We start from the raw sequence: 27,188 nt of genomic DNA, 5'->3' as shown, positions 1-27,188 counted from the left end.
GATTTAAGTCCCATTTGAAAGACGCCAGGTTTGATTGGACAGTACTCTCTGGGTACTGCACCAAAGCGTCAATCCACACGGTCGGTTCCCAAGACCATCAACCAGAATTGTCAGCTTTGTTTTCCTTGCCACTAATGCTATCTGACATGCTAACATTGACAGCATTTCGTTTTTAATCTCCTGAAGGTGTGCGTGGAATGTCCTGAAAGGTTTCATCTTTGCGCATTTTACCCTCCAGCCCATCAACATCCAATATCATTAAAAAAAATCAGAAGTATAACTGTGCAGTTGAATTGAATGACAAAATGAGCGACTGTCTGTACTATTGCGCCACCTTCTGGTTGATCGTGCCGCATCTTCACAATATTTAGACCCTGACGTGTATGTAGTTTGTATGTAGGAAGGCACTGCTGATGCTGGTTTACACCAAAAATAGACACATGTAGTTTGAGGTATTTTGAAGTCCTGCTACCAAAAATTAGTTTTCAACTATAATAATGTAAAATGTATGAGTGTTGACATAGCAAAAGCACATCATATATTCAAAGGAAGCCTCCAAAAACCATTTATTTCACAAATTAAGCCTATCGAAGCGATGGTACTTGACACATGGACATTCAACTTTCTCAACCTCCAGGGAAAGATCTCTCTATTCCTCCATCATAATCCTAATACACCTGAATGCAAGGAATTGGATCGTTAATTCAAAAAGGTATTCGTGTATTTCTCCTCCAAACATAACATACTGTTAATATACTGCGGAGGGCACGGGGAGGCCCTGACCACGGGGAACAATGGAGGAAGAGACTGACTTTGGTGACTTCCCACACAGTGGGAAACTCTGATTCTGCTGTGTGGGGATGTTTTATGTCAAACTCTATAGTGTGTTGTGTCCCTTATTTTTATTGTATGGCTGTATGGGAATTTCATTTCACTGTGCCAACTGGCACATGTGACGAATAAATGTATCTTATATCTTGTATTAGGTGGCATAAATGTGATGGGCACAAGGGCATATGATGTACTTAACATGTCTTACATTTCTCCTTCATAGATCTCCCAAAATAGAACAGCCAAGCCATTTAAATACTGCCCCTTATCATTCCCCAGTAGAGGCAGCACACATTGAGCTCACAATAATGAACAGCAAACATTGCCCAGAAATGGAGTTCAGGGTTGTTCTCACTCAGTTTACATGCAAGACTTAAAGATGGACCATTTGTGGATGATGGAGGGTTTAAAACTGAAATGTTTCAAAAACAGTACAGGATAAAATGACGAAGCAACAGCTAGAACCAAGTTCTGAAAGTGTAGTTCACCCAGAAAGTGTCAAACAGGGGTAATTACGATTTCTATTGTGTTTATGTCATGCCATCAACATAGAAAATAATTCCAAAGGCACCTCTAAGGACAGTAGTCAGACAGATAGTCACAGCGAGGAAGGCAATTGGTCAAGGAGATTGCTTCCAGCCAGTTTCAAAGTTTGTGGAGTGAAAACAGAGGAGAAATGGAAAAATGCAAAAGAGGAATGAAGAATTGGGGTTGTGGCCATGGGGTTGGCGCATAACAAAGATCTAATTAGATTATTCAGTATTGTTATCAAGCCAGCATTAGCAAATCTGCCTGGTTAACGTCCATGTGACTTTAAAAGAACAGATATGAATTAATAACAATTACATTTTCTGCGACATGTCTTTTGAAAGAAAGGGACTTGCATTTATGTAGCATCTTTCATGATCTCAATAGATTTCAAAACACATCACAGCCAGTGATGCAATTTTGAAATATAGTTAACGCTGTAATGGAGGCAAAGAACAGTCAATTTGCGCAGAGCATGCTCCTAAAGTTATGTAAATTATCAGATTTTAGTGATCAGTTATAGATATTGGGCAAGAGATATTTGTTGGCTGGGACACTGGACGTGCTAGTTATCTTTGAAAAGTGTTCTGGGATTATTTATGCCTCCTTGAGAGGTTCAACATTTCAACTGAAAGGCAGCACCTCCAGCAGTGCATTAACCTCAGTTTGGCACGGGACTAGATTAAGAGTTCAAGCCCACAACCATCTGACTCCAATAAGGTGGGAGCAGATACTGAGCAGAACCCGACACCAGTCAATCTTTGTCTCTATTTTTTCTGCATTCACTATGGATGATGAAATCATGGCAACTACCCCACTTGAACTCCAAATATATTCAAGGCTGCATTAGAAATGAACCTTTTATAAAAAGCAGTAAAAGTCAATGCCAGTTTTGTCCACATTTTCCAGTGCCAATTGCAGCTCAAGAATGGCAGGAATTGTCATTATAACATGACTCTCACTTCAGAAGAGCATTGTAACATAGCCATTTTTACTTTTTTGAATTCATAAAGAATATGGTTACCAATCTGGTTGTACAACCGATTACAGGGCGATCATGTCACTTTAATAATAAAGGCAATTTAGTTAGAAAATTCACATACACGCCAACCGTTCTCCAAAGGGCTGCTTGTAGTTCCCAGGAACCTTTGGGACAGCCGCAACTACTTTACAGGAGCAGTTCATAACAGCAAGTATTTATGGGGTATTGATTCATAAAAGTTTAGGAGCCATTGATAACAGAGAATAGACTTCTTCTCAATTTTGAAAAATCATCTTTTGAGAAGGACTTTGGCGATGGGTATGACGGCTATCTATAAGCCGACTTTGAGTTTAGCGTCTGGGCGCTAATTCAACCTATTTGATCAAAAAAAATTCAAGGAGCCATAAACAAAACAGAGTTTGGGCTTCCTCCAGTATTTAAACACTAGTCTGTCTGTAATTCAGTTGATACCAATAGGCCAACAGGAAATCAATTTCCACCAAATGCTCAAATGGCAACGATCGACATTAATTTGTAATTATCGTTTACGAGTGCATTAGAAATGTTTTTCTCAAATACAAAAAGATCCAAAATATTAGACAAGACAAAAACCCGAAGTTCTTGCCCTGAAGGCACACATTTGTCACGGGGTACCTTCGTGGGTGCCCTTTGGGACTGGCATCTCATCAATTCTTCATCTTGACCTTGGGCTTTACATGTGGAGGGTATGGAGCCTGATCTTGGTCTTGCCAAATAATCAGACACTTGATCAGAAAGGGAAAACACTGAAAGATTTGTTTTGCCCTCATTGGCCCAGCAGAACTGAGACCAAGTGATTTGTTCAGCTGGTGCCGTGATGATGATGATGATGATGATGATGTGATGATGATGGTGATGATGATGATGAAGGTGAAGGTGATGATGATGATTGAATACAGTCCTGGGCAGTTTCTCATGGAAAATAGGCTGTGCCTTTGCATTTTAGACCACAACATCACATTCAAATTTAAAATCCAACACACACAACCAAGGCGCACCATTATAAATGTAAGCATTTGCATTTACCCTGAATGACATTTCCACATTCTCTCCTCCCCATATCTCCATCTGGTTGTCGTATGTTCCAATCAGTTCAAAGTAAGCTTTGGAGATCGCAAAGAGGCCACCAGCAAACGTGGGAGTCCTGAAAACAAACTAAAGATCAAATCTGTTGGCTGCAGAAATTGCATAGTTTTATTTTGTACCTGATTGAAGCTCACCCAAACGCTCACTGTAACTCCTATTTAAATAGAAATTACCCGCAACATTCACACTATTTTAAAAACAGCCGATAAATTTTACTTCACATGGAAGTAGATTCAACACATCCATTCGCAAAAATCGGGTGACCCTCTCAGCCTTAAAATGTATGGAATTCTTGAGACCATTTATTCTCAGGATAGATTACTTGGATGAAAATGTAGTTGGGTTGGTTAATAAGTTTGCAGAAGACACTAAAATGTATGAAGGTGTGGACCATAAAGGCAGCTGTGAAAGGATACAGCAGATATAGATTAGTTACAGATATGGGCAGGGAAACGGCAAATGGAGTTGAATCCAGGCAAGTGTGAGATGCTGCACTGTGGGAGGTCAAACGCAAGGATAAATTATCCAATTAATGGCAGGATCCTCAACAGCGTCGATGTACAGAGGGATCTTGGAGTTAAAGTCCATAGCTCCCTGAAAGTAGAAATGGTCAGGAAGGCAAATGGCATGCTTGCGTTCATCGGTCAAGGCACGGAATATAAACATCGAGAAGTCATGTTGCAGCTTTATAAAACTTTGGTTGGGCTGCATTTGGAGTGTTTTATGCAGTTCTGGTCTCATTACACGACGGAGAGGGTGTAGAAGATGTTTATCAAGATGCAGCCTGGATTAGAGGGAACAGGCTGTGAGGAGACATTGGACAAACGTGGATTGTTTTCCCCAGAGCAGAGGCAGCACCTGATAGAAAGTTATAAAATTATGAGAGGCATAGCTAAGGAAGACAGTCAGAACTCCCCCCCCCATGGTGGAAATGTCAAATATTTGAGGGCATACCTTAAACGTGAGGTGGGGGAGAAAATTTAAAGGATATGTGCAGTGGTTGCCTTAGATAGGCACATGAATATGTAGGTAGTGGAGAGATATAGTTCACACATAGGCAGAAGGAATTTGTTTAACTAGGCCTCCTATTTGGTGGTAGACAAAAGTGCTGGAGAAACTCAGCGGGTGAGGCAGCATCCATGGAGCGAAGGAAATGGGCAACGTTTCGGGCCGAAACCTTTCTTCAGACTGAGGTCCTGTTTGGCACAAACTTGGTGGGCCAAAGGGCTTGTTCTTGTGCTGTACTGTTCTATGTAATACCAAAGAGCCACATTGATTGCCTATACCTGGTTGCTCAAAGTTGGCATTGTGGCAGATGCTTGAACTTATGGTGTGCCCACAATTCATATTGTGCTATTCTTGATATTCCAAGTGATGCAATACATTTTTTTTACAAGGTTAATTCCCGGGATGGCGGGACTGGCTGAGAGAATGAAGCGGCTGGGCTTGTACACTCTGGAATTTAGAAGGATGAGAGGGAATCTTATTGAAAAATAAGAATAAGGGTTTGGACACGCTAGAGGCAGGAAACACGTTCCCGATGTTGGGGGAGTCCAGAAACAGGCTACAGTTTAAGAATAAGGGGCAAGCCATTTAGAACAGAGATGAGGAAACATTTTTTCACACAAGAGTTATGAGTCTGTGGAATTCTCTGCCTCAGAGGGCGGTGGAGGCCAGTTCTCTGGATACTTTCAAGAGAGAGTTAAATAGGGCTCTTAAAAATAGAGGAGTCAGGGGATATGGGGAGAAGGCAGGAACAGGGTACTGATTGGGGATGATCAGCCATGATCACATTGAATGGCGGTGCTGGCTCGAAGGGCCGAATGGCCTACTCCTGCAGCTATTGTCTATTTTGCAGCTGTTAGCGATGCCATTGACTTTTCAAATTTAGACACACGATGCCAGTTGTGAACTGTTTTTAAATATAATCCCAGGATCCACTATCACAAGTGGCATGAAGTTAAGGTGGGCACATTTCCAGGAGTCTACAAATCCTGCCATGTCTAAATAAGTAGTGTGGCGTCAACAAAAAGGCAAGTGGCAACTTAATGCTTTCCAAACTCCAATTCCTGAAGCAGCATATGGATTTATACAGGGAATGCCATTTGCTCAGGTGTCCTTCGACGGTCATGACCAGAGCAAGGTGTCAGACTGAGCAGCAGTCACTTGGATAGAAATAGTGGGGAAAACCGTATGGGATTTCTGAACACAAAAACAAAAGCCTCCACTTTTGACAGAAACAACTGATGAGAACATTATCATCTCAAGACAGCCTCCACTCAACTCCACAGCAGTCTCCTGAAACTGGTGATGCTGCGTTGAAACCCCAGGTAAAAATCCCTTTGCATTTGAAAAGGACTATTGATTGTCCTTTATATGAAACTAGAGAGAAACTGCTTTCAGTCACAACAGGGCACGCTTTGTGAAAACATTCAGCTTTCCCGTTTCCTCTGTTGGGTTTGGTTACACGTGGGCCTCAATGTTTCTAAAGGATACGATCATGAAAATAATGATATTCATCCTGTATCAGTGCTTCAGTTAACCTGAATCAGGGCAACCTCTACCCTTAACATTTATCCAAATATAACCTCTACCCTTTACATTTATCCAAATATAACTGCTTTCACTGTAATTCTAACAAGCTGCTTACCGGCTTTCTCACCTGTTCCAGATTTATTGCATGATCAGAGACCAGCATAAATGCATTTATATAAAAAGCAACATCTCAACAAAAATAAACCCAGCTGATCTGGGCTCGTTTTTTCAAAAAGTGGTATTTAGTTTCCACAGAGTACCCTGTTCCAGTTTGCATGCATTGTCATCAATGGTCAGGTATAAATCAGTGGTCCCTCTTATCACCCTTAACTGTAGATTTCTTCACCCATTACTGCATCATCCAGGTATTCCCAAACCATGCCCTGGAGAAAGGCTGCCTATTAGCATCCATAGAGTTCATTTCAGAGTTGGTTTCTCAAAGCTTCACAGAGGATTCAGCCCAGTGTTTGATTCAGACAGTTGTGTATTGGCACATAGATATACTGATCATCACTGAGGGGATCAAAACATTATCCAAATCACACGACCCATCAAAACAACCCTAAAATGGAAAAATGCAGGACCAATGTTTGATATCACCTGTACATTTGGTAAATCACACATGATGAACCACTGGGCTAACTGTTCAATTTCAAAATTGGCCTCCTGACACTTGCATGTGAGACTTGACATTCAAAAAGTCATATTATATAGTCATTCACGAGCTGCTGTAACCAGCAGACAAGAACTCACACAGAACTGACTGCAGTCAAGAAAAACAACTTTTGGCGTCATGTTATTGTAGTGAAAGCAATATAGACCTAGATTTGCTGCATTTTGGCCGTTCACTGCATTATTGGGCTTTGCGCTCTTGGATCATGTGACGCTGTATTTGCGCTGTAATTTGCTGGGATTTCAACCCATTTACAGTGTGATCAGGTCGATAATGAATCAGGGATGGCAAGCACGCTGCAGACAGTAGCATAATCTTCACAGCAACTACATAACACCATTGGAAGTAGAAACACCGGAATTCAAACTGAGGTGCAGCATATAAAGTCGCGCGAGCTGCAACTTCTTACAATCGACTCAAAAAGTTTTCTCCCCTAAAAAACGTTATCAAAGGCTGAAAACTCTTTGCAGTAATCTTTACTGCCTATTCCCAGTGAACGATTGTATGATCAATCCATCTTGTCCCTTCACTAATGAACAAATTGTGCATGATGAAAAATGAAAGAAGAGTTGCAAGCACTTCTCCCACCAAGTTAAGATCCAGGACCCTCAATTGGGCACTGCAGATTTAGTGTTGACAAAAAAAGGTGTCAAGGTGTCACACGTATACTACATAGAAGATCAAATCAAAATCAAATCGAATGGTCTATCAAAACAATCTTTAAAGAGGCAAGGAGAAATATGTTTGATAGTTAGCATCACCGATTTGAGAGAGAGAGAGAGAGAGAGAGAGAGAGAGAATCTGACAATCCATTATCCCACCAATAAATAGACACAAAGTGCTATGGAAACTCAGCAGCTCGGGCAACAACTCTGGAGAACATGGGTAGGCCATGTTTTGGGTGCATCTACATTATCCCACCAACTTAGCTTTCATCTTCCCACCTATTCTATTGAAAGCATGGTATTCCTCCTCAAAGACCACGCACTCTCCTTATTTCAAGACTGGTGACTAAGATGGTCTTGAACAGGCCAATATTCTACTCACACTTCCTGTTCAAAAACTATTCTCTGTATTAGTGCCTTTGGTTCTAATATTCATTTGGAATCAAGTTAAAAGTCAACTATTATGGGAAGACATCCTCTTTGGATTACATACAATTATAATAAAGACAGTTGTCTCATAACCAAAGAGGAAGAATAGGTTATTGAGAAAAATGTATAATTAAAAATATTTAATACAAATAAAAAGATGGTCCCGGGGTGCAATTTCACCCTAGCAACATCACAGCTGCGCTTCATTTGTACAGTAATGATACTGATAATTATAGCCTGTTAAATATGGGTGGGAACAAGTGTCAATACTCCAAACATTTATTTAAAATCCATGGAAAACCCACAGAGGTTAGGAGTCAAGCAGGCTTCAACCACAGACCCACAGCAGAGGTCACATTTTGTGGTTATCCCAGCGACCGTTTTAAAGTGCAAATAGTGTAGATTCCATATAATGCAGTGCAAGACATTCGGTATATTTATGGACTTTTCCTCTGCCTTGACATTCATTAGTCCCCCCACACCCTTCTGCTCATTGGCATTGGTCTCTTCCTGAACTATAGTTCAATGTTACTTTGTGTCACGCTACCCAACCTCATTCACAAAACCTTGCCAAAATAGCCATGCTTCATGCACAACTGTTTTAAAGAAAAAGTTAAAAAAGACCTCGCCCTTGTTGGTCAGGGAAGTGGAACTTATGCCAAAGGATGAAATAACAGAGCATTGACTCCACTAAGCTAACCAATAAAGTGTGGCTTCCTGTGCATGTGAAACCTTCTCACATGTATGTTGATATACGAGCGTGCCTTTTCTGACTGAGAGAATCAGTGCTGCCCTATTGGTAGCAGAGTGTTCTTTCACCTCTGGATTCTTCAGTCACTGATCACACTGGTGGGATTTTGTTCTACAATTTGACTATATTGGCCGGGTAGGTTCTATTGCCCAAAGGACAACTTGGGGTTGGCCATTAGAAATTAACTAAAAGATAATGGTGTGCATCGGAGCCGGTCTCATGGACAATCTGGATCCCTTGCAATCTGTGTACAGGAAAAATAGGTCAAATGGAAGACACCATCTCCCTTGCACTGCATTCAGCTCTGCATCACCTTGATTACAAGATCATTTATGTTAGGATGTTGTTCATTGACTGCAGCTCAGCCTTCAATACTAAATAAGCTAATCTGCAAACTTCTGGACCTATACCTTGGATCATCATCTGCAGTTGGCTTCTGGACTTCATGAGCAGCAGACCCAAATCAGTTAAATTTGGTCACAACTTTTCAATAGACAATAGGTGCAGGAGTAGGCCATTCGGCCCTTCGAGCCAGCACCGCCATTCAATGTGATCATGGCTGATCATCCCCAATCAGTACCCCGTTCCTGCCTTCTCCCCATTTCCCCTGACCGCTATTTTTAAGAGCCCTATCTAGCTCTCTTGAAAGCATCCAGAGAACCTGCCTCCAGAGAATTCCACAGACTCCACAGAACTCCAGAGGCAGAGAATTCCACAGACTCACCACTCTCTGTGAGGAAAGGTGTTTCCTCGTCTCCGTTCTAAATGGCTTACTCCTTATTCTTTCCTCTACTGTGACCCTCAACGCTGGTGCCCCCTCAGCGTTGCACACTCAGTTCCCTGCTCTTTATTTTCTTTGGCATCTGAGAAGTTTCATCAAATTCAGAAGGATTTTCTACGATTTCTACAGATGCACTATAGAAAGTATTCTGACGGGATGCATCTCAGCCCAATGTGGCAACTACTCTCCTCTGGATGGCCTCAACCTGCAGATTGTGGAGTCCATCACAGGCTAGCCACTTCCTTCCGTCCAGTCTATCTTCACAGTGCATTGCGCAGGAAGGCTGGAAGTATCATCAAGGATACCGGTGCCAGTGTGGGCAAGTTGGGCCAAAGAGCCTGTTTCCACACTGTACCACTCTATGACTATGATATCCGTCACCCTGGCCATTCCTTTTTTCTCTTTTAGCTTCTGGGAGAAGATACAGTTGTGTGCAAGGCCAGACATCCAGACTTCAGAACAGCTTCTTCCCCACAGCTATCAGACTCCTGAACCAATCATATATAGGAAGGAACTGCAGATGCTGGTTTAAACCGAAGACAGATACAAAATGCTGGAGTAACTCAGAGGGACAGGAAGCATCTCTGGAGAGAAGGAATGTATAGGACAATGGGTGACGTTTCGGGTAGAGACCCTTCTTCAGACTGATCAATCAGCCTGTCCCACTGAGTTACTCCAGCATTTTGTGTCCATCTCCTGAACCAATCATCTCTTTCACACACCTTCCCAGAAGTGCTGCCACATGCTCTCGAGTGCTTCCACTTTTCTTGCACTACTTCAGATTGCACAACAATCTTTGCACCATTCTGCTGTTTTGTGCTCGTCATTGTAATTACTGTTGAATTTATCATTACCATGTGCACCATTTGCTGCATGCAAATAAGGAATTTCATTGCACCCTGGTGTATAGGACAATAAATTAATTTGAAACAGGACTGAACGAGCGAGGACATAAATAAGCTGGCAGAATGGACAGACAAGTGCTAGATGACATTTCATGCAGAAAAGTGAAGCTATACATTTTAGTTTTTTTTTTTTAGAGTTACAACATGGAAACAGACCCTTCAGTCCAACGAGTCCATGTTCTATCGATCGCCTGTTCACATTAGTTTTACATTACTCCACTTTCGCATCCACTCCCTACTCACTAGAAACTATTTTACAGAGGCCAATTAACCTACAAAGCCACACATTTTAACAGAAAGAATAAAGGAGAGATATATAGGTTAAATGACAGTTGTGAACAGAGAGTCCGATAATATGTTCAATAATTCTGAGAATATTTAGCAATGCCTGGGGATACTGGATTTCCTAAATAATGACTACAAAAGCAGGAAAATTATCTTGAACCTTTATTACATCACAACTGGAGTTCTATGGTCACATTATAGGAAGGCGGTGAAGAGCCTAAAGGCGGTACAGAGCGGTGGAGGGTATTGCACCGAGGTGTTCCCTGCAACCTGTTTCTTTCGCGGTTCACAGACTCGCCAGCCGCCTGCCACTTTTGCGGGCTGGAAGAGTCTGTGTACCACGTGTACATGGAGTGCGTGAGGCTGCAGCCACTGTTTGAATATCTAAAGGGGCTGCTCCTTGCCTTCTGGCTGCATTTTTCACCCACCATCCTCATCTTTGGACACCCTGTGCGTAGGAGAGAGGGTAGGGCTGAAGATGTCCTGGTTGGGTTGCTCCTGGGCCTGGCCAAGCTGGCCATCCGCGAGTCACGGCGCCAGACGGTGGAGGGCTCTACCCGAGCCAGCTGCCTGCCCCTTTTCCGGGGTTACGTCCGTGCCCGGGTGGGATTAGAAAGGGAATACGCCCTGTCTGCGGGCACCCTGAGGGAGTTCCGGGACCGCTGGGCTCCGCAAGGTGTTGAATGTATCCTCAATAAGGATTGTATCATAGTTGTATAGTAGTTTATTACATGTTTGTATTGTATTATAGTGGTGGGTTCTGGCTTGTTTTATTGTAGTGTAATATTATTTTTTAATAATTGAATACATTTATAAAAAAATAAAAAAAAATTTAAAAAAATTAAAAAAATTAAAAAAAGGCGGTACAGAAAAGATTTACGGAATGCAGCTATCAGGTTAGACTGGAAAAGTCACTGTTGTGCTTGTCAGAGCAAAGGAGGTTCAGATGAGATTTGATAAAAGGCATCAAGATCATGGTTGGCTTGGATATTGTGTTATTTTAGAAGCAAGTTATTCTCGTTCACAAAGACTGCGGGGGATGCAAGAATGTTTCTACTGATGAATGGTTATGAATTGGACCAGTTGCCTTAAAATTATGATGGGAACAGAGCAAATCAGTACTTTCAACAAAAAAGATAGACATTTGAGAAAAATGCTTTACAGGGCTATGCAAAGGGGCAGAGGAATGGGTTAAGAATAGGTTGTTCTTCAAGGAGCCAGCATAAACTCAATGGGCCAAATGATTTACTTCTGTGCTTTAACATTTCTGCAGGTTTTTAATTCTTGGGCGTACCATCCTATTGTTCACTTAAGATATTGAATATAAAAATTCAATATTATCACCAAATACACAAGGCACTCACTTGATAGGATATGTTTCATCTTTTCTTCTCTTTATTTCATGAGATGGAAGAGCCTCCCAGCCAAATGACAGACTCCAGTCAAAGTTGCCCCGGTTGTGATGTCTTTCATACTGGACTGGTTTGGATACCTCAAAAGTATTGAGATCAATGGTAGTGATGTCGGGGCTGACCACAGCAGTGTAGTTTTCAGCTATTCTTCCCAGCAAAGGTTCCAACCATCCACTAAAGCACTCACCTAAATATTTGAGAGATTAGAAAACAGCAATTTTAGATAAAACGATTTTGATCCCTGACAAATCGATTTTTCCTGCTCCCAATCTTTTTCCTCCGCAGCCAGAAAACAACATTATTTGAACGCTGCATGCCAAACCCTGGACAGTAAATCAAACAAGTGTATGATGAAGGGTTTTGTTCCGAAACATGAACTCTGTTTCTCCCTCCGCAGATGGTGTCAAACCTACAGAATATTGCCAGCATTTTCATTTTTGTTTCAGATTTGTCCATCTAGTCTATCTTGCAGGTTTTATTACCGACAGAAACTATTTGCTCTGTAACCCCAATCAACTGCTTTCCCTCCATAGTCTCACTTCCTGAGCAAGTTCCTTGATACAGCTTAATAATTTCTGCCCTCGCAGATAGTTAGTTCCTCATTTTCTCCCTCACTTCAGCAACCAACCTCGGTTATGTCCCGGTCCTGATTTTGGTTTCTGTGCAGCTCTTTGACATTGCTGAATATGTCGAGAGTTGAATGAAGAACGACCGGTTGATGGCAATCTTATTTTACCAATAAACCACACCAGCAGCAGTGACCTAGATTTGAGACTAGAATAGTTTTCTGGCTCAAAACACTTCCTATTGAAAGTGAAATGGATTAACGGCCATTTAAAATAGATCCGATGCCTGTGACGTCAAAGCACACGAAACAATTTCAGCAATTCTACATTGATAAAGTAACAAGTATCTGTTTCCAATTCATTTCGGGGCAAAATAGGTGTGCTATGCTGCCCAAGTTCCCTACCTTTTATTCCCAAACTGTGCTGCTGTTAAAAGTGTGGGATACAATTATCCCAAATTACATGAGCGAGGGGGGGGGTGGGGGGGAAACAAATTGCCCCCATCAGAGTTGGCCTGCTAGCCTGGACATCCAGCACAACCAGGATCAGCCAATACACACCAAATGTCACCACATAGATTGAATGGGCCTCGGTCACATGAGACGACGGGCCACCTGGGTGAAGTAATAGAGGGCAGTGAGCTAGAACAGATCTGTACATTACTATAACTCTAAGTTCAGAGAAAGGGAGAAGATTTGAGTGACAATAGACACAAAAAGCTGAAGTAACTCAGCGGGACAGGCAGCATCTCTGGAGATGTGAAGGTGACGTTTCGTGTCGAGAATGTAAATATGTTGGAAGTACCATAAACGTCACCCATTCCTTCTCTCCAGAGATGCTGCCTGTCCCGCTGAGTTATTCCAGCTTTTTGTGTCTATCTTCAGTTTAAACCAGCATCTGCAGTTCCTTCCTAAAAAGAGTCAGCGGCAAAGTCCAATACTGAATTTATGGAACCAAATGCAGTCGCAGGAAGGACATTCCTCAAATCCAGGGCCCTTAGCCTATATAGAGACTCCACCTTGAACTTGCTGCTTCTCACACCTCAAATCTTTACCTTGGCTTCTTCTTTCTTTTGCTAGATTTTGCAACCCAAGTACACAGACTCACCAGCAATTAATTTTTCCCTTGTAACCTTCACAATCTTAGAGGTATCCTGCAACTGCACCTGGCACAGTACCTTCAGTTAATATTTTAAGTTTATGTACTGGAAATAAAGGCAGGATAGCAGCTCCCCATTTATTATTGGCTGTTGCACCTACCAGTTGGCTCCCACTGATCTATGTCAAAGGTTATTCACTTCACTTTTACACACAACTGGTAACAAACAGCTGGTAGAGGTCCTTAGGATAGCATCTTCCTATCAACTGCTCACTCAGGATCATATATGTTCTAATCAAGTTCCCACTTACTATTCTCAACTCCAGCAGATACAAACCCACCCTATTCAACATTTCTTGGCAAATCAACCCCCTCCTCATTCCAGATACCCGTTTAATAAACTTTCTCTGAATTACTTCCAACATATCTCCATTCTTCATTGAAGATAGATACAAAATGCTGGAGTAACTCAGCGGGACAGACAGCATCTCTGGAGTGAAGGAATGGGTGACGTTTTGGGTTGAGACCCTTCTTCAGAGACCAATGCTGTACACAGTATTCCAGATATGCCTCACCAATGTCTTGTATAACTGAAGCACAACCTCCCTACTTTTGCATTCAATTCCCTAGCAATAAATGACAAATTTACATTAACTTTCCTTGTGACTTACTTACCTGCAGACTATACTTCTGTGAATCATGCACTAGGGCACCCTCTGCTTATCAGAGTTTTGCAAAGTCTCATCACTTTGATAATATGCTTTTTGTTTTTAATTTTTTTCCTGCCAAAATGGACAATTTCACATTCCACTCAATATCTGGGCAGATGACCCTGTTTGCACAAAAATACTCATTTAACATTGGGAGGGACATACAAATATACTTACAGTGAGCATCAAGAAAAGTCAGCACTTCCCCTGTGGCCTCACTGGCACCCAAGAGCCTTGCAGTTATTAACCCTTTCCTTTCCACCTGTCGGATGACTTTCACTATCCGGAACTGCTTTACATACTCATCCAGTTGTTCTTTTAAAGCATCTGAAAAATCAGAATTCATTTTGTTTCAGTGTTATAACACAGTCATATTCATTTCACCACACTGTAATCTGCAATATTGACCAATTCTGGGGTGAATTAAAATGAACGAGACCATTACAGGTGTACGTAGCCACTGTCTAATTCCAAATGTATAATAATGGTCAGACATATAGAGAGATGAGGGGAAGAATGTTAATTGTCACATTGGAAGCAAGCAATATGATCTCTTTCAAATTATGTCAAAATGTGGCCAAAAAGTGTGTTGCCATCTCCAACATGGCCTAATGGGCAAAGGAATCACGCATTGCAGTACCATGCAATACACACTAGGAGTTTCTAAATACAAATAAATACTCAGCAAGCTACAGAGCGCCAGTGGAAAGAGGAACAGCTAACATTTCAGGTTGGAGACTCTTCATCAGAACTGAGTACGAAAGAGAACACGTTAGTGTTAAGCTACAGTAGGCGGGAGAGGGATGGACAGGACACAGAGAATATCTTTGATAGGGGGAGGCCAGGGTTGCCATATGCCTCTTTGCAATTGTCCTTAGACGAAAGATCTCCAACTTGAAACATTAACTGTTTTACTTTTCACTTGCAGCAAACAAGAATTTCATTGTCCTATCTGGGACACATGACAATAAACTCTCTTGACTCTTGACTTGACTTTTCGCAGACGCTGCCCGAGTGCTTCCAGCATTCTCTCTTTATTTCAGTTTCTAGCATCTGCAGTTTCTTGATTTTTGTTCCAGATCGAGGCTCTGCACTGTTAGCTGACTTTAATCCAATCCTCCGAGTTGGCCTCAGCATCTCAGAGTTATTAGAGTGATGGGGGAAAAAAAGTACAATTCCTTAATCACTAAAGGGCCTGTCCCACTTGGCTGTCATTTGCGCGCCATTTACGTGACCTGGTATCATGTGGGTAACGCGGGACGGGCGCGTGGAGGAGTGCAGAGTTGCGCACAGTATATCGCGCAGCGCTCCAGGATTTTGTTCTGGACGAAATCCTTGCACGCCACCGGCCTGTCGCGTAAATGACGGCCAAGTGGGACACCCTGGCGTGGTGCAACGTCTCACCTCCAACAGCAGCAGAAGCAGGCAAGCGATCACCGAGCTCGTTGCGGATCCGGATGCGCCCCCACTCCTACTCCTAGCGGGGCCAAGACGATTGGAGATAGACACAAAATGCAGGAGGAACTCAGTGGGACAGGCAGCATCTCTGGAGAGGAGCAATGGGTGACGTTTTGAGTCAAGACCCTTCTTCAGACTGAAGAGTCTCGACCCAAAACATCATCCATTTCTTCTGTCCAGAGATGCTGCCGGTCCCACTGCAGGCCCTTTACATTATAAATGACCACACACTTTATTGGATGTAAAATGCTTGGAATGCAGGGGAGTTGAAAAGTGTTACATAAATCTTGAAATGAGGATGTTGGGGGGGGGGGGGGTTTCTCCTCCTCAAATTTCCACTACACTCTAGGAGCTCACTCTCACGAGGACTGGGCCAATTAACATTTTCCATGAGTGTAGTACATTCGCATCATCGACTGTACAAGAACATCTTAGTCACAGCAACACATTTCAACCAACCACTGCTGTTTGTATTACGATATTTCCAACCCAAATACAGATTTCAACTGGTAAGGGATGACTAATTTAGCCAGAGCGGGAGATATGTGGGGCATTAACTACCCAAAAGCAATCACTTCTCCTCCACTCCAGAGATCAAGGTGTAGGCTGACGATCAAGCAGGACTTCAGCTTCATATAAACTCTGAAAGGTGGAAGGAATCTGGCTTTTATTGCTTGAAGTGTGAATCATTTTTAATGCACACAGACAGATTGGAGACTTTACAGCTGACAAGTAGGACTGGGGTGGGAAATGCGGGTTCACTTCTCCCCTCCGGCTGTTGTGCAACCTTTGTTCTTTATCTACTGCCGATAGAGTGCAAAGCCCACTGTGAACAGGTCGTCGTTTAACTCTTGACACTGGATGAGTATTTTTTGCAAAATGCATACCGTTGAACATTTTATCTGTACTCAAACAAAATCCATCTCAAAACCCTGTGGAGACTTTCCATCCATTGCTCGAGTGGATAGGTTTACAACAGAGAAGGGAAGATGCTCACATTTAGTGTGTATGGAGCTTGCGGGGGCAGGGAGGCATAAATGAGGCAACGGGACATGCATAGAACAAGTTTAAAGCAGAGCTTTCCAACACTCATTCGTTGTGATGACTGGAACTCCCACACTGTGGTCACAATCATGCCCCCACTGCCAGCAGCCATGTGACACATGTTATGCAAAGAGATGATGACAAATAGAAGAACACGTCCACTTTTTGCAGCTGTGATCAGTAATGGGAACTTGGGAGTGGGTGGGGGGGAGGGAGTGAAAGAAGCGGAAAAAGCCTTCTGACCCAAAATGCTTCTTTTGATCTGTCTCTCAAGTATTCCCTTGTATGAAGAGTGAAAATGTGGAGCATTGCATGCAGTTCTTGTTACCCCATTATAGGATGTGGATATTTTGGAAAGGATGCAAAGGAGGTTTACCAGAATTATTCCAGTCCGATGAAGGGTCTCGACCCGAAACGTCACCTATTCCTTTTCTCCAGACCTGCTGCCTGACCTGCTGAGTTACTCCAGCATTTTGTGTCTATCAGAATGATACCTACTTTAGTGGATATTGGCTACAGGGAAAGGTTGGACAGACTTAGATTGTTTTCTCTGGAATACCAGAAGTTGCAGGAGAGACTGGATAGAAGTAAATACAATTGTGAGAGGCATAACGTAGACAGTCAGAACCTTTTCTCCCGGGATGGAGAACAAAATGAAATACTATCATAGCCTTAGGGTGAGAGGGGCAAAGTTTAAACGAGATGTGGCAAGTTTTATTTTAAAAAACACTTTTGGTGTTGAGTGCCTGGAGCGGGCTACTGGAGGTGGTGGTGGTTGATACATTTAAGAGACTCTTGATAAGCTTGTGGAAATGGGTGTGGGCAGATAAGAGTTGGTTTCGGCATCATTTTGGCACAGATACTGTGGGCCGAAGGGCCCGATCCTGTGCTGCAGCATTCCACGTTCTTCGAGAGCCCGAAAACATTTGGGGAGAAGGAATAAGGAAAAGAGGCAAGCTATTTAAATGGAATAGCGGACCAGATGTGTGGGTCATTGAGAAGGAGAGAAATGAAGCAGCTACAGCCATGAAACAAGCAATCCCCTTGGGTTTCATAAGCAGAAGCGTATAACATCCAAACACGAACATCGGGTGAAGACGCACAAGCCCATCCCAGTCGTCCTGCACGACCTCAGACAACCTGCAGCTTCGCACTCTGCATTACAGGAAGGTTAGAAATGCAATGGAATATATTGCAATGCAGATTCACTTGGATTTTACAGAGATGATGGGTTAAGTTCACAAAAGACTTGATCAATTAGGACTACCCACTCCCTCAACTGAAGCCATGAAAGCTGAGAGAAAACCGATACGATCATCTGACAAGAGTCAGAGGACCATTGGTGGGATGGTTCCAGTTTGGATTGCTCAAACCTACTCCATTTAACAACCGACTCTTGGAGGAAACAGCTAGTGCCATGGTCTGATAAGGGGCTTTCAATGTCTGCATATATTTTAGTCACGGGATTTATTATTGACCAGAAATTCACCAACTTTAAGATTAACACGTTTTTAAAATAAAATCCCGTATTCCGATTTCAAACACAAGTTACTAAAAACTCACCATCTGTGCTGGCATCATCCACTAATAGAATTTCTTTTAGCAGTATGGCTGGGGATGTATGCATCACACTGTACACAGTTCTCAGCAAGGTGGACCAGGCCTCATTGTGGAACACGATAATCACACTGGTTGTAGGTAGAGGAGGGCAACGCTTGAATCTTTGTTCAATACACCTGCACAAAGCAATCCAAAGAGAGTTTGAGAGATCCTAGCTTATAGAATGCTTTAATAAGTATGAAATTGCTCCATATACGGAGTGTGCCGCGTGGATTGAAGAAAACGTTTGCCTCTTGCTTCAAGCTGGGACAGATTTTGAGGAGTGCATGAAGTTGAAAACAAGCAGAAAAAATTATCCTCATCCACCAGAGGTTTCCACTTGTCAGCCAAGCTGATAGAATTGACCCTTTGAGGGTCCTCCACGAGAAGAACTTGGGTAATTTAGACCTGGACTTTAGATTTCAGAGATACAGCGTGAAAACAGGCCCTTCAGCCCACGCCAACCAGCGGTCACCCCGTCCGTACACTAGCACTATCCTACACACCAAGGACGATTTACAGAAGCCAATTAACCCACAAACCTGTACATCTTTGGAGTGTGGGAGGAAACCAGAGCATCCGGAGAAAGCCCACGCGATCACAGGGAGAACGTCCAAACTCCGTAGTCAGGATCGAGCCCTGGTGTCTGGCACTGTAAGGCGGTAACGTTACCGTTGCACTACTGTGCGCCCTGGTTCCTTGGTCAGAATGAGTCAACAGCAGTAATCTATTCCTACTTGACAGTGAAATGGAAATTGTAGTCAGGGGGTCCACAGCGAGTTGGTACAGGATTTTTTTTATATTAAAGGATACTTTGAGATAATAGGCCATATAGATGGACATTGTGTACCCTGCTTAAAAGTTGAATCTGGTTCCTGAATCTGGGGAAGTCTCCATTTCCCAACATCAGTTATCTGAACAATACCGAGCACAAACTTATAACCAAATAACATCCTCCCTCCTACACACAGAAATTCTTGACAAAAGAAATGCAAAATATCCTACTCTGGAGGTCGTGTGTCTGGTCCAAGGCTCCTGTGCAAAGAGATGCGGTCACTGGCATAGGCATTGAAGCAATGTTTCTCAAAACCACGATCTTTCTCCTTCTGCTGTTCGGGGGAGAGATTGTCCGTATGAAAAGCCTTTGCATCAACACCAGGGGCATTGGGATCTTCAGGAGGCCGGGGAAGAAAGGTCTTCAGTTCCGCTGCAGTGTAGAATCCTGGCAAACAATTCTTGGTGTCATCAACCTCTTGGCCTCGATCCGGAGCAATGATCTGAAACTTAGGCATCGAGTCCCGGATATTATTCACCGCTCCAAACATAATGCCCAGCATTCTATCTTTCCTGCCTGACAAGTCATTAAACCAAGATTCATCCTCTGGGCTCTGCTTGACAACATCTCTTTGGAGTATGAATACAAATATCATAAATATTACACTGACCAGAGCAAGTTTCACTGGACCAAAACGTTTCCTAAAAAATAGTCTCATAATTGCTGGCTAAACGTGACAGGATAATAGCAGTACTGAGATTCCCTTTGGAGTTGGTTGGATTTATTCACAAGGAAGGCGACTCCATTAATTGGTTTTGAAAGTTCTGATGCATGGATCTGGAATAATAAAAAAAGCTCATTTGTTTCAAAGTAAAAAGACATTACAAGCCTTCCAATCCTTAATCACTGCAGCTGAAGCCATGGTTAATAGATTTGTCATGATTTTAAGTAACAGAGAGCAAACAGTGGTAACACTGGTGTAATGCATCTCAGTTTTCAAAAGATCTTCAGTCAGATACCGAAAAACGTGACAATAAGGTCAAAGTATGTGGAACAATCGGCAAAATAGGTTGCTGGCCGACTTCAAGACAAATTGGGAGTAAAGGGCAGCGTGGAAGGTGGTGGCCAGTGGTGCTTCTCAAGGATCAGTGCCAGGCACATTGCTGTTCACTATTTAAATTCATTATTTAAAATAAAACTCTTTTTTGAAAATTTCGGATGATATCAATTTGGAAGCTGTTTGCAACAAATTACAGGTGGGCAATAAGCAGCTTGCCGAAGGGAAAATGAAATTCAATACAGACCTAGGTGAAGCAGTACATTTTGGTCAGGAGAATGGAGCTCAGAGGAGGTCATTTATTACTTGAATGGTAAGAGGCTGGGTGGGGTGGAGGTACAAAAGTGATCTCGAAGAACAAATACACCATTGACTAAAAAATATACAGGTTAACAAGTTCAAACAAAAAACATAATCATTCATTAGGGTTTAATGATAGGTTCGATGCAGGTTTAGCACAACGTACCTACTTTTAAAATTTTCTCAAAATGAAGACACAAGAAACTAGATACTTTCCACAAATATTTGAAGTATACTTTACTCAAGGGCAAAGAATGAAGCAACTCCCAATTATCAAATGCAGCACCCATTTACACCAAATAACACAAACTCACATCCACTGCAAACTCACGCTCTCTCTTTTCAGCGAAGATTTGTGCAGTTGATCACTTCAGTCTTTCCTTCCATTTATGCTGAAATCAAACCCAGGTCCTAGAGGGCGAAGGTAGCTGATGAGTGAGAAAACACACAACACAATGATGCAGGTCCTAACATCATGTCAGCAGCAGTGAACTCGCAGGACTGTTAGAATCCAGGCTACCTCCCAACACTGAATGAATGGTGATAAGAAAAAGGCATTTTCCATAAGCATTTTCCATAAGCATTCCAAGGTGCAAGTGAAATCCTATCCCTTACAGTTGGTGTTAATGCAACAGCAATCCATTAAAGCGCAAATTCCCCCCTCGTCATAGTGTTACACATCATAAATCACATAGCGCTTGGCCAACAGGGTTTCTTGTCCACTTAAAATTGGCAGAAACTACAGTTGAACCATTCATGAAAGCCAAAATCACAATTCTATTTTATTTACAAGACACCAATAGATTAGCAGTAAATAGTTGTGGTCACAAATAAAGTCCTTCAAGGAAGGACGTCTGCCATCTTACCCAGTCTAGGTCATGTAATAATAATAATAATACATTTTATTTATGGGCGCCTTTCAGGACTCTCAAGGACACCTTACAGATTAAAACAAGCAAATTACACACAAATGAAACAAACAAAGTAGGGACATCAACAACACACAATTCAAAGAGAGAGCAGTGGCAGCTCAATATTCATCAATGTGCTTGTACTTTGACTGGCCTATAAAATGGCTGGAGCGGCACAGCTAACAGAGCTGCTGCCTTACCACTTTTATGACCCGGGTTCAACCCTGACCATGGGTGATGTCTATGCAGTGTTTGCACACTTTCCCTGTGATTGCACACGTTTCCAAATCCCAAAGACGTGCAGGCTGGTGGGTTAATTAGCCGCTATAAATATCCCCCACTGTCGGTGGGTTGCAACATTGATAAGAGTGTGGGGCAGGAAAAGCAAGGAAAATTAGTGTTGGAATGGAATTGTGCGGCGAACCAGCACAGACTTAATGGGCCACCTATGGGCCTCCTATGCGATGTGCAAATATGAACATCAGCAACATCCACATCTTGTGAATAAATTTCAGCAGTTTTTCCAGCCATCACATGCAACTTGTAGCAAGAAGCGACCAGATTGCAGGAATTTTCCATAACTCAATTCACAAAATCAGTTTTATCAGACATGGTCAAAGCCACTTAACGACCTGTTCCCCATTTCGAAAACATAAAACCCAGAGCAATCCTCCTTTGATTTTGAATAGAATGGACCTATACTCGCTGGGTTTAGAAATATCATAGATGATCTCATTGAAACATACGACTCTGAGGTCTGACAGCAGAGATGTTGGAAAGAGGTTTCCCTTTGAGCGGGAATTGAGAACGAGGGTGAAACATTTCAGGACATGATGGATGATGGACATGAAGAGGAAAACTTTATTCTGAGGGTGATGAATCTTTGGAATTCCCAGAAAACTGTGGAGGTAGAATCACTGAATATGATTCAAGGCTGCGATAAACAGATTGTTGGGTGGAGAGGAGTTCTGGCTTATTTGGGGAGGCAGGAAAGTAGAGATGTGGCCATCTGATCATTAAATAGTAGAGTCGCTTGGAGGAACAATACAAGGTTTTATAATCTGGCCTTCCCATTTGTTTGCCAAATTGCATATATTAGCATTTCAAAAGACTAAATAATCTTGTAGCTAAAATCAACCTCTGAAGATAGGCACCATGAAACAATGGAAATTCAACCAGGCTGGATTGCACGGAGGAAACGTAAATATTTTTAGGAAGATTTGCCATTAGCTTCTCCAGTTACAAAGACCAAATATAATCCACATTACGGTATAAAGTCATTTAAAAACGAGACTTCTCCTGCTTGATACAATAGCATTTCTTTAATACGCTTTCCCCACCCACCTGCCCCCTCATTACAGCTGTCCCCACAGCTTAAACAGCACTCCTGTAAGCATTCAGTCATTGACAAAAAAGCTCTTACTCTGCCTGAATTTATAGGGCTATTATATCTAAAACAGGCTCCAGGAGCTCAAGATTTATTAATTTCATTCACCAATGAGCTTTTACAATGAATTGTGAAATGTATGCATGCATCAAAACCTTGCAACACTGAAGACATCTTATAAATCTACATATTTTCACTTTTGATTTAAAGGTCCCCTTGGGAGTTCCTTTGATAAATGAACTGTGAAAGTGAGCCAGACAAATCAGCATTGGCGCTACTGATCAATATCCAAGGATTCCGAGCAGACTTGGGCGCATTTAGATTCAGGCAAGTTCAGGTCCGAACTATGAGATGCCCTTGTTAGTTTGAACTGTCTGCTGTATTGCACAGACACATTCACATGTGAATAATAGCTATTAGATAAGTGAGTAGTTTGCATTTATAGGCAGCAACGTCTCTTCAGGGGAGAAAGAAAAAATGTTTGTTTAGAGATGTATACACCAGGGAGGACAAGCACGACAGCTGTGCAGCAACATTTGTAACTTGGAGATATCGCCATTCATTTTGTCTGGTCTGAAGAAGGGTCTCGACCACAACCGTCATCCATTCCTTCTCTCCAGGGATGCTGCCTGGCCCGCTGAGTTACTCAAGCATCTTGTGTCTAGCTTTGGTTTAACCCAGCATCTGCAGTTCCTACACATGCCTACATTTGCACTGTGGCAATAAACAATCAATAACTAACAGTTAAAGAATTCAAATTAGTTTTAACATATTCTACAAGACAAACAGAAAACACAAACTAGTAGAATGGTTTAGCTGTGTCCACCATATTGAAAGGTGACATTTGATCAAAGTTAAAGGCGTATAATTTTGCAGAAATGTGGTTAACTACACAAATGGATTTTTCAGAATTGAACAAAGGAGCACCAAGGCATTGATAAGTTAACGAGTCCATTGCAGACTGAGACTGGATAAATTATATCGAGGAATAAGGAAATGGCAGGGAAATTAAACAAATATTGTGTGCCATCTTCGTAGAAGAGATAGATAGCCTCCTGGAAATAATAGAAAGCTTGAGGCCATAGGGTGAAGGAGGATCTGAAATTAGTATAAGATAAATTAATGGGACAGCAATGTGATAAATCTCCAGCTCGTAGTGACTCGTATCCTAGAGAGCCCAAGATGATAGCTGTGGAGATGGTGGATGCCAGTTTTCTGATCAATTGGTCGTCACCTTCCCGAATTCTAGCAATTCTAGAACTGTTCCCATAGGTTGGAAGGTGGCAAAACATAACTCCGCTATTAAAGAAAGGAAGGCAAGAGGAAATAAAGGGGAACATTCGACCACCTAGTTCAGGATTCATAGCAAGAGAATATATATGGATCTATTATTTAGGAAATTGTAACAGGGCATTATTTGTGAACATTATTTATGAACCTAGATTTATGAACAGGAACTCATGTTTGACAATTCTGTTAGAAATTGAGGTTGTAACTAGCAGAATCAATAAGGGTGAACTTGTGGTATATTTAAATGTGATATAATTGCTGTGATATATTTTAACATTCAGAAAACAATTGATCATATGCCACACAAAAGATAATTAAACACTGCACTGGGGGGGGGGGGGGGGGGTGTGGATTGAGAACCAATCGAAGAACAGAAAACAGGCAGTAGGAATACATGCAACATTTTTGGGTTGGGAAGCAATAAGTGGCATCAGCTGCTCAGTGGATGAGATATTCAAGTGCATAATATCCCTGCTTGCAGATGTTACAAAGCTCAGTGGTAGTGTAGACTATACGGAACATGGAGAGAGCCAGGCTAGGTTATACGAGGATGTGGGAAATGGAATATAACGTTGAATAGTATGAGGTCATCCACTCTGGTAGAAAATAAAAGACAGTATTGATTTCCAACGTGTGACAGTGAACTGCTTAAGAGGGACCTGCTGTTCTTCTACAAGAATCACTGAAAGTTAATATGAAGTTCAGCAAGCAATTGAGGAAAGTGGTAGGGTTGGTTTTTATTGTAAAAGATTTTGAGAACAAGAGCAGAGTCTTTACCAGCAGATTACATTTATGGCAGGCCTATGGCCCAAGGACCTGCTGAGAAGTCATATCACCTGGGCCGGCCTTAAGGCAATTGGACCGATTGCTCCCAATTGGGCCCCGCGCTAATTTTCTGTATTTCGTACGGAAATATGAATTCGCTTTGTTAAATAGAGATTTTTTTTAAAAAATTTATATAAAACATTTGCCTTGTTAAATATGATTTTTTTTTAAATTAAGGAACATGGGTAAAAACCGCTGTACCGGCCATCAGACAAAAACGATTTGTTAACTACCACTGTTAGCACTTGTAAACAGCCAAAAGTTATGGGAAGGGCAGGAGCGTTGAGAAGGAGGGGGTCGGGGATCATTCCTGCATCCAGCTCAAGAGTGGGTCAGCGGGCAATGGATAATAGGACAGCGGGCGGTGGAGCTTACTCCATATGTCAGTGCGAGTAACCTCAATTGGTCCCTTGTTCGCGCTGACACAGGAGTAAGTTCCACTGCCCTCTGTCCTGTTATCCATCACCTGCTGACCCACTCCGTTCTATGATCTTTGCTCTTGAGCTGTTCCCCTCACTATTCAGACGGAGAGCACTGCCAGAGGTGAGCGGGCCGTCAGAAGGCTCTGAGGTCCCGGCGGCCGCTCGTAACCACGCGAGCTGCTTCCCACCCCGGCCACAATGCGGTGGCTCGCGCCCAGAGCGCCGCGGCAGCAGTGAGTGGGTTACTGGCATGATCCCCGACCCCCTCCTTCTCAACGCTCCTGCCTTCCCCGCAACTTTACCACTGGCCAGACTCCCCACACGCTGCGAAAGGAACTCTCCCTCCAATTGGTCCAACTGACTCAACTTGTCCCAGTGTGCTCCCGTTTTTCCCACCATCTTTCCACCTGCCGTCACCCCTCCCCCCCCCATTCAGTAATTCAGAATGAAGGAGATTTGGAAGCCTTGGACAAATTGAATTGTTACTTTCTTTATTTTTATGTTTACGGAGAGAACAATCTGCGCATGCGCGGTTTAAGATTTTTTAAAAGCCGACTGACTGCCTACCCGGAGTAATTACTCACGGCAAGTGCCTGAATATAACTCATTTATAATTATATATATTTATATTTATATGAAAATTGTTCCCAATTGGGCCCCGCACCTCAGGCAGGCCCTGCATATCACAGGTCCATTTCAGGGCAACCTGTTGAGCCCTTTCACTATCGGTCAGAATTTCCTCTGCATCACATGCCATCAACAAGTGTCCTGGGAGATTAACGTCACCCACAACATGTACGATTGTTGCAAGGAAGGGTTTACCCTTAAGGGAGTTGTGGTGGGGGGGAGAAACCCAATTATCACGAAATGACCTCGCTCCTCTCTGTGGAGATGCCCAAACCTAACATGAAGAGTACTAGTTTGACACGTTTTGCTTGATGAGTTTTTGTTACTGATACAAGTACTGCTCAGGAAAAGCCGAATCGTGATTTGAGAGTTTTGAAAGAACAAAAATAAGGCCTTTATTTCAAATTTACAATCATTATTCCTTCATACAGTCAGGGGCAAGTAAGAGAAGTGAAGAGAAATCTTACTGCAACAACATTCAACACAGTCCTTCCTCTTGCATCCCCACACTACAGCCAAGATGATTCAAAATGGGAACCATTATGACATCATTTGCTGATTCACAATGAATAACCCATTACAGCACCACTTTAGCAAAAGGCTGCATTGGGCATCTAGAAGAACAGCACTTATTTTTGGCAACAGGACTCCCTGGAATCAACACAAGGGGAAGTTACAAGGCTACACTCCAAGTTTAGACAAATCACAAACCACAATAGCAAACCTCCCACGGTTTGAGAGGAGTAAATGTTGACTGGAGAATATTACCATATAGGCGAGATTGTGGTCTGGTGGAAGGTCGACCCAAAAATACGAGTTAACTTGGTACTGTTAAACTTTCAAAGAATTCATGTCTGCAGTACATGTGTGCAATAAACAATAATCCTGGAACGTGATGCTGGGTTTAGAGCAAAGACTCAAACGTTCTACTTGATTTCCTTTTAAGATGGAACTATTTAAAATGATGAACATTTAAAAAAAATTCAAAGAAGAATGCAGATGCAGGCATTATGTGCAGAAATAATTGGCAATGCATTAATCCAGACAGCAGTCCAACAAGATTCAAACTTAAATATATAAAAATTGCCAAACTACTTGAGAAATCATCAGGAGTTAAGCTCAGGTCAGACCAGAGTGACTGTGCATAGTCCATAAATTACAATGTACTATCTTGGAAGTTTAGCTTTCAGCCTCCAGGTTCCCAGTCCAGACCAAAA

General features: G+C 42.3%; 1 protein-coding gene across 1 annotated transcript in view; it reads right to left on the bottom strand.

Moving 5' to 3' along the window:
• galnt6 (polypeptide N-acetylgalactosaminyltransferase 6) overlaps window positions 1-27,188 on the bottom strand; it is a 57,771-nt gene that overhangs the window by 11,300 nt on the left and 19,283 nt on the right. Inside the window, exons 3-8 of the mRNA XM_033015511.1 lie at window positions 20,824-20,937; window positions 19,383-19,989; window positions 18,342-18,514; window positions 14,454-14,603; window positions 11,855-12,089; window positions 3,407-3,524 (exon numbers count right to left, since the gene is read on the bottom strand). Coding sequence (XP_032871402.1) covers window positions 3,407-3,524; window positions 11,855-12,089; window positions 14,454-14,603; window positions 18,342-18,514; window positions 19,383-19,870 — 1,164 coding nt within the window. The 5' untranslated portion in view covers window positions 19,871-19,989; window positions 20,824-20,937. The remainder of the gene's footprint in view (window positions 1-3,406; window positions 3,525-11,854; window positions 12,090-14,453; window positions 14,604-18,341; window positions 18,515-19,382; window positions 19,990-20,823; window positions 20,938-27,188) is intronic.

The sequence above is a fragment of the Amblyraja radiata genome, chromosome 46 (assembly GCF_010909765.2).
Source record: "Amblyraja radiata isolate CabotCenter1 chromosome 46, sAmbRad1.1.pri, whole genome shotgun sequence".
Taxonomy (NCBI): domain Eukaryota; kingdom Metazoa; phylum Chordata; class Chondrichthyes; order Rajiformes; family Rajidae; genus Amblyraja; species Amblyraja radiata.
This window is presented reverse-complemented; position numbering and strand designations above follow the sequence as displayed.